The 12317-nt window shown below is 42.8% G+C and overlaps 2 protein-coding genes and 1 pseudogene across 2 annotated transcripts in view; 1 reads left to right on the forward strand and 2 right to left on the reverse strand.

Moving 5' to 3' along the window:
• The window catches only part of LOC139478200 (probable ATP-dependent RNA helicase DDX49), a 127476-nt gene that overhangs the window by 95193 nt on the left and 19966 nt on the right, over nucleotides 1-12317 (forward strand). The window contains exons 8-9 of the mRNA XM_071260581.1: nucleotides 4907-5004; nucleotides 9786-9860. Of these exons, the coding sequence (XP_071116682.1) occupies nucleotides 4907-5004; nucleotides 9786-9860 (173 nt within the window). The remainder of the gene's footprint in view (nucleotides 1-4906; nucleotides 5005-9785; nucleotides 9861-12317) is intronic.
• Nucleotides 867-1857, reverse strand: LOC139470884 (uncharacterized; annotated as a pseudogene).
• Nucleotides 2468-4818, reverse strand: LOC139470893 (uncharacterized). Its single transcript, XM_071253221.1, has 5 exons — nucleotides 4774-4818; nucleotides 4379-4632; nucleotides 3115-4287; nucleotides 2934-3065; nucleotides 2468-2681 (listed from the first exon to the last, which is right to left on the reverse strand). The coding sequence occupies exons 1-5, from the start codon at nucleotides 4816-4818 to the stop codon at nucleotides 2468-2470; spliced, it is 1818 nt and encodes a 605-aa protein (XP_071109322.1).

The raw sequence follows: 12317 nt of genomic DNA on the forward strand, positions 1-12317 counted from the left end.
TGCCGTGACTTGAACACAAACAAAGAGTTCTCCTGTTCAGTTCCCCAGTACCACTCTATACTGGACTGAGTATGCCTTCTCAGAGATAGTAGCCCGGGGAGAAATCTGGCACAGTAGTTGACAAGTCCGGAAAAAGCTTCTCACCTCTGCTATGGTTGATGGAACTTTGGCTTTCACAATGGTTTAAACTATCTTCTGCTCAGGAGAAACACTTAATTTGAGATGAGGTCTCCCATGAATAGCAGTTTCGCGATACCAAATTGCCATTTTGACTTGTTGATCATTAGTCCAGACACCTTGCTCTGATCAAGTAACATTGTCAATTGTTGATACGGCAGTATTTTTGTATTTCCTTAACACGCTGATGTCATCAGAGAGAGTGTTCACACCTTGCAAGGTATTTCAGATCTTGTTTTGACATATTTATGGTGCTAAAGAGATACCAAACTTGAGTCGTTTGTATCCATGGAGCGCCTTTTGTGGGTAACAAAGTCCCTTTGATTCTTGTTCAAGAACAGTCTGGTGGTAACCCCATCAGGGTAGACTGCAGTATTTGGAAGTTGTTGAATGAAAAATGTTATTTGCGGTTGAAGTGAGAGGATTTTTAGGCTGCCATTTTTTCTAGTGAACACCGTCAAAATTGTAATGGAAAGGACAGGTGTTAAAGGGGTGTTGATTTGCTCAATAAATCGCACGATGGTAACTTCATTCATGAATGCATATGAATATTCATAGAATATTTCCTTACTTGCTCAAGCAAAAAGATCCCTTGAAACATTAAATTCAAATTCTTCCTCAGGATCTGATTCAAAGAGATCTCCTGACCCATCTAAACAATTTTCTGGTTCATTTTCTTTTTCAGGTTCTTACTTATATGGACAGTACACATGGCTGATGAACTTAAGAAACTGAATAAAAGGATCAACTGAAAAACTTAAATATTTTTTTCTGATAATGTACTCAACAAATTAACTATCACACAGTCCTTTATTCGTTCCGTACATTGGCAAAGATGCCAATACTGCTCTCCAAGTTGATTCTATTTTATTTGTACAAGCCCCTGTTTCTGAATTTACAAATTCTACACTATGATTAACTTTCAAATGAATCCCCTTCAAAGATTCCAAACAATTATAAGCCTTCCAACAGTCCGAATGAATGATTGACCCCGGTTAAATTCATCTATTAATAAATGGGATAATTGTTTCACAATTTCGTTTCTCATCAGCAGTGATGTACATCTTACTAGAATTCTTTTCAATCTCACTAAACACCTAAACACCATTTACTCTCCTTCCCCTGTGAAACTTCCTTTTCCCAAATTTGGACACATTTATTTCTACCTGTACTCTAGGTCCCCCAAAAGCCTCATTCTCTCGTTCCAAAATTTCCAAACAAACCTCCCAGCAAAAATTGTGCCAATCAACCAAAGTGTGATCAGCAACTGAACTGAACTTTAACAAAATCTTCTTTAGACCTGTAAACCTAATAAAAAGTTATTTCCAAAATGTCAGGAATGGACAAATTACAGGAAGAACGATTCAGTGAAAACTTATGATGACACCTCTTGTTGCTACAGCGCCACCCATATCCCTCACTCCTACTGCTGTTCCTTCCCTGCTAGTCACACCATTCTCACACTTACAGCAAACAACTATCCACTCACGCCTACATCCTTTAACTAGTCCAAAAGTCTCCCCTTATCCCTGCACAATTCACATATATCATCACACACAATCCTACTGTCAGACATTCTGTAAAAGTAATAAGAATTACTGAGAAAAGTGACAAATAGCGAAAGACTTACCAGCCGTGAAAAGTAGTACAAGGGTAGTGGCCTTCGTAGTAACGAGTCATTATAAGGAATGTACCACCCACAAAGTCGACACCACAAGTATATGTCTTTACTCTCTATTGTAAAACTCTCGGTCTCCCATAGGGGCGTAGTTTTAGACTATACTTTTCATTTCCCACTCATATTTTGTTTGTTTTTTGCTAAAAAAAGCCTCTGAACAGATTTCAACATGCTAGTGTGTGTGCGCTTATATAAAAAAGCAAAGCTGCCAAAGGCAGTAGTCTCCTTATGGAAGCCGCTGATGTGGGTAGCCAAATACTGCAGTTAACCCAGCCCATCAAATACCCATCTTTGAAAACGCTGCAGTTTTGCTCAGATTATTTAGAATTTCTTATAGTTGGAATCGGATGTATCTCTCTAACCACTGCTACATTTGCCGTGTGCATGTCAACACAAAATCTGATGTGTTTAGAGCTCTTTGGTTCTATGGGAGACTCTGCCTTCTCAAGTGCATGTAACTTTTCTTCACTTGTTTTTCAAAACACTGAATCAAAAGTCTGAACACCAGTCTGTGTTACTGGTTTCACCTCTTGCATGGTTCACATGAATCTTTTGCTGGTAATTCTTCAGTTTCCCTCGACCCCCAAAACTGTCCCAACTGGTGCTGGGGTTTCAGCTGGGGCTTGGACTCGAGCTGTTGCTAGGGCTGGTGCTTGAGCTTGGACTTGAGCTGAGGCAGGAGCGTGGGCTTGAGCTGTTGCTAGAGCTGGTGCTTGAGCTGGGGCAGGAGCGTGGGCTTGAGCTGTTGCTAGGGCTGGTGCTTGAGCTTGGACTTGAGCTGTTGCAGGAGCGTGGGCTTGATCTGGGGCTGGGGCTGAGACTTGAGCTGGGGCAGGAGCGTGGGCTTGAGCTGTTGCTATGGCTGGTGCTTCAGCTTGGACTTGAGCTGCTGCAGGAGCATGGGCTTGATCTGGGGCTGGGGCTGGGCCTGAGACTTGAGCTGGGGCAGGAGCGTGGGCTTGAGCTGTTGCTAGGGCTGGGGCTTGAGCTTGGACTTGAGCTGTTGCAGGAGCGTGGGCTTGATCTGGGGCTGGGGCTGGGGCTGACACCTGAGCTGGGGCAGAAGCGTGGGCTTTACCTGGGGCTGGGGCTGTTGCTAGGGCTGGGGCTTGAGCTTGGACTTGAGCTGGCGCAGGACCACGGGCTTGAGCTTATGTTGGGGCTGGGGCAGGAGCGTGGGCTTGAGCTGGTGCTTGAGCTTGGACTTGAGCTGGGGCAGGAGCGTGGGCTTGATCTAGGGCTGGGACTGGGCCTGAGACTTGAGCTGGGGCAGGAGCGTGGGCTTGATCTGGGGCGGACTGGGCCTGAGACTTGAGCTTGCACTTGAGCTGTTGCAGGAGCGTGGGCTTGAGCCGTTGCTAGGGCTGGTGCTTGAACTTGGACTCGACCTGGGGCAGGAGCTTGGGCTTGAGCTGTTGCTAGGGCTGGTGCTTGAGCTTGGACTTGAGCTGTTGCAGGAGCGTGGGCTTGATCTGGGGCTGTTGCAGGAGCGTGGGCTTGAGCTGTTGCTAGGGCTGGGGCTTGAGCTTGGACTTGAGCTGTTGCAGGAGCGTGGGCTTGATCTGGGGCTGGGGCTGGGGCAGGAGCGTGGGCTTGATCTGGGGGTGGGGCTGGGGCTAAGGCTGGTGCTTGAGCTTGGACTTGAGCTGTTGCAGGAGCGTGGGCTTGATCTGGGGCTGGGGCTGTTGCTAGGGCTGGGACTTGAGCTTGGGCTGGGACTTGAGCTTGAGCTGGGGCTGGGGCAGGAGCGTGGGCTTGAGCTGTTGCTAGGGCTGGTGCTTATGCTTGGACTTGAGCTGTTGCAGGAGCATGGGCTTGGTCTGGGGCTGAGACCTGAGCTGGGGCAGGAGCGTGGGCTTGATCTGGGGCTGGGGCTGTTGCTAAGGCTGATCCTTGAGCTGGCGCAGGAGCACGGGCTTGAGCTGGGTTTGGGGCTGGGGCAGGAGTGTGGGCTTGAGCTGCTGCTTGAGCTGGGGCAGGAGCGTGGGCTTGATCTAGGGCTGGGACTGGGCCTGAGACTTGAGCTGGGGCAGGAGCGTGGGCGTGGGCTTGAGCTGGTGCTGTAGCTTGGGCTTGAGCTGTTGCAGGAACGTGGGCTTGATCTGGAGCTGGGGCTGAGACTTGAGCTTGGGCAGGAGCTTGGGCTTGATCTGGGGCTGGGGCTGTTGCTGGGGCTGGGACTTGAGCTTGAGCTGGGGCTGGGGCAGGAACGTGGGCTTGAGCTGTTGCTAGGGCTGGTGCTTGAGCTTGGACTTGAGCTGTTGCAGGAGCATGGGCTTGATCTGGGGCTGAGACCTGAGCTGGGGCAGGAGCGTGGGCTTGATCTGGGGCTGGGGCTGTTGCTAAGGCTGATCCTTGAGCTGGCGCAGGAGCACGGGTTTGAGCTGGGTTTGGGGCTGGGGCAGGAGTGTGGGCTTGAGCTGCTGCATGAGCTGGGGCAGGAGCGTGGGCTTGATCTAGGGCTGGGACTGGGCCTGAGACTTGAGCTGGGGCAGGAGCGTGGGCGTGGGCTTGAGCTGTTGCTAGGGCTGGTGCTGTAGCTTGGGTTTGAGCTGTTGCAGGAACGTGGGCTTGATCTGGAGCTGGGGCTGAGACTTGAGCTGGGGCAGGAGCTTGGGCTTGATCTGGGGCTGGGGCTGTTGCAAGGGCTGGGACTTGAGCTGGGGCTGGGACATGAGCTGGGGAAGGGACTTGAGCTTGAGCTGGGGCTGGGACTTGAGTTCGGACTGGGACTTGAGCTTGAGCCTGGGGCTAGGGTTTGTGCTGAGGCTGGGGTGCTTTCTCGTTCTTATGATGTCATCATATCATATTCAGGTCATTAGGTTTGTTATTTTTTATTCCTCGGTATGTATGTAGAAAATATTTGAATATCAGTGCTTACAAACACCTGTGTTAAGTGGCGTTTTCTGATGACTTACATATCCAGGTGAGCTAAAGTATAATGGCACTATCTTTTTCATCATTCTGTAGAAAGGTATTGCTGTGCATATGAAAGTTTCATGCATGTTTTTGCTCTCCAAAGTTGATTAATATGTATGTGTTTCCTTGTAGAGGCCTGGACATCCCAACAGTAGATCTTGTCATTAATCACAACGTTCCAAACAGACCCAAAGATTATGTCCATCGAGTAGGACGCACAGCCAGAGCAGGTACTGTAACATCATCCAATATCAGAGATGCAGCTGAAATTGTTATGGTCTCATGACGAGGTTATCAGAAGCTCAATTAAAGATGAGACCATTGCTGGCATCTCTCCACTTTGTCATTCCCCGTCCAGTGTTCATTAACATTACCTTATTGTTTTCTGGACAGTGATTAAGCAGCCCCCCGAAGCAGTCGCCTGAGTTTAAACATAACATGTGTATTTAGTGATTTTATCACTAAACTAATGTACAGGTATATGTCAAAACATTTTCAGATTGCATTTATATGTGCCGGCCAAAATAACTATGTTTTGATTTCTAATGATGCTTTCAGTGATGCTAATGACCAAAATATATTCTGCAAAAAGATGCATAAAAAATAACACAAAATAGTACAAAATATACAATATATATCTATATTTCTTGGGAAAGTGTCTTCAGTATGACAGTTAGCATACAGTTAGCATACAGCTTTGATTGAACTCCTGAACAAAAGGTATGATTTACATAACATGTCGTGTTACACAACATGAATAAATGTTGAAGCCTTGAACAATAATAAAGAGGGCAGCTGATGATGAAGTTTAGAAACTGCAAAAGAAATATAACTCTTGCAAAGTCAGAATAGCCAACACAAACTTGAACCTTTCAAATTGTACAAAAATCCAAATTCCAAATTGTTAGAATCAACAATTACCAAAATGAAATTTGTCTTTAACAACAATATGCATGTAAAGAAAGTGAGTGGGTGAGGTGAGGTGAACAGTATTCAAGTTATACCACAGCATGTCAGCTGCATGTGGGAGGAAAGTCTGAAGTGATGCAGGTCTCAGACTTTTATCCACTTTGGACAAACATGGAAACATAAACGAGGCAAGCTGGGATTGAAATACACAATCAAACCCCCCAACACTGCACAGTGAATTGCAGTGCCATAGAAGACTGGACTGCCAGTGCCCCTAAATGTAAAGAAAGAACTCACACCTGTGTCTGCCATAACATGTTAAATTGTGTCCCCTGGTCCAGACAGATGCCAGCATGTGGCTCTTGAAATAAGCTTGCAAAATAGCAGGCAGCAGTCTGGACTTGAATCCTGAACCTCAGGATTGGTAAATGTTTCACTAAACTAGTGTCCAAAATAATGTATAACATGAGTTTGAAAGACTATGAAAGAAAAACATAAGCATGTACCAAGTCAATATGTATATATTTCATTACACATAATGTGTAGAACTGCTCATGTGATCCACGATTCAGGATTTCGATTACACCTTGGCCCTTTACTCAGGTCACAGCTCCGATCATCAAGTTTGCAAACATCCAGCTTGTCCATCTGCATGTTTACCTAGACAACTTGATAAGAATTAACTTTCAATATGTGATTCTTCACATCTGGACTTGTTTGCAAGTTTTCTCAGCAACAAGCTCTCAGTGTACTGGCCCAGTACCGGATGCACAAGCACTTTAAGTATCGGTAACGATTTATCCATGGACTGGACAGGGATGTTATTTCTGATCCTCAAGGAATAACCTCTCAAGTTGCCAGAAGGACGAGATTTTCTGCTTCAGCCAAGATCAGACATAATGTACAGCACACTTCACAGTCTTCATGCCCAGATGTTATCCCAGGTGAAATGCAGGCTTCCGGTCTGCTTCAGCAACAGTGGCAAAATCTTGGGTACCATCTTCTTCCGCCATCTTCAAGAACTGATGGGACAAGTTCTGTCAGTGGAGAAGATGAGGAAGATTGGGACATGAAAATATTACTATTCCAATGGTGGCGGACTTCCTACTTCATCTCCGCTAAGACAACATGTTTCATCACGGTACCATAGTTTGTTTGTTTGTTGTTTGTTGTTTTACGCCGCACTCAGCAATATTCCAGCTATATGACGGCGGTCTGTAAAATAATCGAGTCTGGACCAGACAATCCAGTGATTGACATCATGAGCATCGATCCATGCAATTGGGATCGATGACATGTATCATCCAAGTCTTGTCTGCTCTTTAGGAGGAACTTTATGAACCATTATTTAGTGCTACACTGTTTCAGAAGTACAGGAAAACAGCTTTTGTTCTAGCTATGGCCACAGCAGCTAGAGTATCAGGTCTTCATGCATTGGATTCCTCAGGTATGACTCACACAGAAGATTGTAATTCTATCATAACCAGGTCTCTCCCAGAATTTGTAGCAAAGAACCAGTCAGTGACTCTAGGTCCACGTGGTCACAGACATTTTACTATTCGCACATTGCATAGAAGTGTGGACCATCCATATTGTCTCCTATGCCCAATTTGTGCACTTAGATTCTATCAAGAAGCAATGGAACCTAACAGAAGACACAGGAAGTAACTTTTTATATCTTGCAAAACAACATCGGATAAAGATATCACAAAAGCAACTGGCACATGTTGGTTAAGGACGACATTACAGACAGCTACAATAACATTCAACTTTCTACACCTCCATATGGATTCTTTACAGTGCACGATATAAGAGCTCCACCTTCCGCCTAGCATCTGGGAGTTCAGTGGCCATGGAACAGTTGGTAATCTCACAACTTGTTCACTAACTTCTACTTACATGACATTCAACCAGAACTAGACAGGGTTTACTTCCTGGGACTAGTACTCAATCATTTCACAGTAGTTCTCCCAAGTTGACCGTTCCATCATTATTGTGTTAATGGAAGGGATCACGTTTTGACGTTACAGGAATGATGTAAAGGCCATAGGAAGTGATGTCATCAGAACCAGAAGTGATGTCATCAGAATTGGAAATGATGTCACAAGTGAGAAATGTCACAAGTGAGATATAACAGTAGTTCTATGGAAGTTAACACATATTTGCCTTCTCTTTGACATTCTTCTGAATTACCCTATTTACTAGAGTATAGTGCACACTTTTTTCAAAAACGAAACAGCTGTGTAGAAGGGGTGCGCATTATACACACCATAATGAGTTTTGATTGTTTTTTTCAAAGACATTACTGTGAGCATGTAACACTGGAAATACCATGTCAACAAATCCGTACTGAAGTACACAAATTAATTATGTAATTACACTGTCTGGTTATAAAAAGTATTCATTGTATGTCTGACTTATGTTTGTAACTTATTTCATTAATCTCATTCAAAATTCCTTTTGATATTGTTTTAATTAATATCGACGAAATCATGTGTGAAGCCATCAGAAGATCGCACAACTTACTGTTATTAACAGCAACCATGGTCAGATTACCGCTATTGACGCCATGAAACAAACTGTAGTTGACAGAGAATGGATACATATATCATAAATGCCATACTTTGACTCGTTAAAAGTCATATTTGTTGTACGATTCTATGTCAACAAGTAGTTCGTGTGATCACGTGCATGGGAGCCTCAATGGTGACTGTTCAAACTGTTACAGCTGGCAAAAATAACAGGCAATTGCAATCTCCTGCACTGAAGTGCTACTCTTAGGGTTATTATCATTTTAAATATATTTACCCGTAATTAAAGCTGCAACTATAAATAAGATGATATTGGAATATATTATCCCTCTTAAAAAAAATAGTTTCAGATACAATTTTTCCCGATCCTTGCATTAAAATCCTTTAAAGTTATATCTTTGGGTTTTAACCGAATCACCGGTAGATTCCAAAAAAACGTGTGTACAGCTGATTGCTGTTTCCGGCTTAGTTTACGAGAAAATATGCAAGGTAATTGAACAGAAGGAAACAATTGTTCTTGGTTGGGTTTGGTATAGCCCATCTAAATACACTCGATTAATATGGAAGTGCTTGCCCAAACACCCCCGTTGCGCATGTTCTTTTTTTTTGGTAAATCTTGTGCGTGTCATGCTGATATGACAGACCACTACATGGAACGGAATAACATTTTTTAGTTGTAATTTTTATTGGTTGTGGGAGGAACATGTCCTCAGAGCTCCAGTCAGGAGACTGCTTTTGCTTATATTAGAATGAACTTCCATTATCCACTTTATAACAGAAAGTGGTCAATTATTCACTTTCGTTGAATATATAGAAACATTTCATTTTGGGGTGATTTGGTCGGTGTGGCAAGGAAGGTTTGTGTTTCTGTCTTTAGTCTAATTAAAATGTCCGACATGATATTTTTGAATTGTTGTTTACTTAACGGGGAATAAAAAGTGCCTCATTCCCAGTGATCTTAATCCCTTGATGTAAAACTATGCCTAGCTGAACAAAAAAAAACAATTTAAACGGTAGAAAAATATGTCTGGTGATTTTGTATCTCAAATTTCAAATTTGTACTGACCAAGTTTCTTATCACCCATTCGTTTACCAGAATTCTCTGAAGGGGTACAGTGTGAAGTTCGAATAATGTTTGAATTTCTTTTTCCAAAATACTGAATCTGCTAGAGGGGGATGCACATTATACTTTGGTGCGCACTTTACTCAAGAAATTCCTCAAGTAGGCCCTTTTGAGGTGATTCGGTTTAATATATACCTATTTTGATCAGGAGATCACTTTAAAGGGTTTTGTGCACTATGCATGGATGTCAAAGGTCAAACCAATGCGAAACAGGTTGCCAAAATGCATTTCCATCCTTCCCTGTACATTAAAACATATTTTGGACTTTATAGTTAAGTTTCTGCCAAATAGGGCACATGGATACTTCCTTCTGCCTTTCAGTACATGTCAATATTAGTAGTGTCATAAACAATGATGTTTTGTGAGAACAAGGTGGATATGAATGAGGTAAGATGTGAGTGGGTGATGTGGAGGCTGTTTCACTGGGATTCTCCTTTCTGTTTGGCAGGTCGAGGTGGTGTGTCGCTTACATTGGTCACACAGTTTGATGTGAAGCTGGTTCATGCTATTGAAGCCTTCATCAGTAAGTAACTGCTTCTGTACGTGGAAAAATTGCCAAGTGCACTTTTCAAGAAATATCCATTTTGCCAGCGATATACATGTACATCATCAAGTTTTGATCATGTGATTACTATTCAGGTACGCCTCTGCAGTCAGATGACAATATTTATGCTAATTTAACCACTGTACGGCATATGTACATTACCAGCACGAACTGAATGAAAAAACATGCAGATGTAGTATTTAAAGTGAAATTGACAAAGTTCATTGCTAAATATAACTGCTTGCAGGCACCCGACTGTTGACCCTTACCCGGATTGAAACCGTGTGATCAAAACTCAGTGATGATGTTTATTGCTAGCAAAATGGATATTTCTTGCAAATTGCTTTTTGCAATTTTTGTCATATTCCTTATCGGTGGAATGGCTTCTTTTAACTTTATAAGTATTAGCACACATGCAGCTATCTTTGTTAATTATTCATCACAATACAGTCAAGTCTCGTTAATCCAACACTCGTTAATCCGACAATCGGCTTTATCCGACACTAATGATGGGAACTGATTAAATCAGTGCTATTAAGTTGTCCGATTTTCGATCACGAACGTTCATATTGCTTAATTTCATTTATCCTACATATTCGTTAATCCGACATAATCATATGCAACCAACCATGTCGGATTAACGGGACTTGACTGTATTTCAGGATTCTATTCTATAAGTGGCGAGGACCATAGAAGTTCTTCTCCAAAAATACTGGACATATTAATATAACTTTCACATAAAATGTTGATTTATCAAAGGGTAAGTCACAAATTGTACAACATTTAGACGAGAATAACAGTCACAAAGTTTATAAAGTATACATACTGTAGTCTCACAGGTATAGAAACATCTTCCAGTCTTAGACCGCCGCCTATTTTGGCTGGTGGATAGCCCACGCCTCAATTTGCAAAAACATCATCATGATCGGCTCACCCGGACCAGTCAAAACAGCATCCAAACCGACCAGTAACTGTTACCATCTAATATATAATTAGTGTCTCATTTGTTTGGTATTCTTACGATAGACCCTGTTATGTTTTTCACAGTTCTACAAAAATCAAAGTTAGATTGAGCGACAAAATGGAAATCCATTAGGAGGCTTTCATGAATGCAAGAAATGTACAGCTCAGAAACCGCTAGAACATATTCTCCTTCTTCTTTGTTTCATAGATTTTGTTTAGGCCATTGGCAACCCCCTTTGATTAAGTGTTTTCTGCAGTTTTGTATGTTTATTGTTTAATGCCACACTCAGCAATATTCCAGCTACATTATAGCAGTCTGTTCATGAGCACATATTTTAATTTTGAAAAATGCAAAAATGTTATGATGACACTTAGAAACGGGAAGTTTGTAATCAGTTGAATATCCAATTATGTCTACTAAATGCTTACTGTACTTGTCAGGGGTAACATCCCGGAACTCAAAAGAAACCCTGAGTATCATAATAATTATTTTGGTATTTTGGAACATATTGTAGGACACCAAATGTTTAAACTTATCCTGCATTACTCCTTCATGCATTTACTGCTATTGTAAAGATGAACTGTGTGAGATCCAGCTGCTGAAGAAAAGTTGTTCCAGCCAGTAGAGGCAGCACCCTCGCACAGTCGGCACATGACCAGGAAGCTATGACGTCACATCAAAGCACATTACTGCTTTGTCACCTCCACAGACATGCTGTTGTGTCTCTTGTGAAAATAAAGCTTATTGTTTTGCTGCATTGCGTGTTTCTACATCGTTTGCTCACTAGATTCTCTTTGGTTGATTGTTTGTACCCATTCCTAATGTTATAAGGTTTCCTAGCTCGTTTGTGGCTATAGTCACTGTAATTTACGGGTGCATTGTTGTTCCTTCCCGCCATTTTGAGTTCACGACGTGGCAACGTACATTCGTGTCTTGCATTCTGAATTTGGCTTCGGTAATCCATTAATTTTGTTTTACCTCATGTTTGTGTGTTTAAAGCTTTGCTTTTCATTACCTTTCTGCTTAATGTTTATCTCACTTAAACTTTTAAACGAAGTTAATTTGAGTTACATTATGCTTCCCGTTGTGTGTTTGCCACATCGTTATGATTTTGCTTAAATTCCAGACTTCATTCCCCGCTGCACTCGCTGCCTTGGGAACAAATCTGGTCAGGACCCCAACCCCCTTTACCTTGATCGTAAGACGCCCTGTACTTTCGCAGCACAGTGCCTATATTGCAGTCCTTTGTTGCAGTGCTCCTTCAACTCCTACTTACGAGTATCCAGGAAACGTCTCACTCAACGCGTTCGTTGACACCCCGAAATAGCTTATACCTCAAAGACTCCCTGCCTTATCAAGATTGATGCCCTTTAGCGGTCTGCCACGCCTCCCTTGACGTCACCTTTATCAACAACATCGTCTCACCAATCTGAAGATGCCGTTATGGGACCGGCTTTTCCTTCTCCTTTGCC

This window comes from Haliotis cracherodii, unplaced genomic scaffold, assembly GCF_022045235.1.
Source record: "Haliotis cracherodii isolate W230 unplaced genomic scaffold, xgHalCrac1.p SCAF_1, whole genome shotgun sequence".
Lineage (NCBI taxonomy): Eukaryota > Metazoa > Mollusca > Gastropoda > Lepetellida > Haliotidae > Haliotis > Haliotis cracherodii.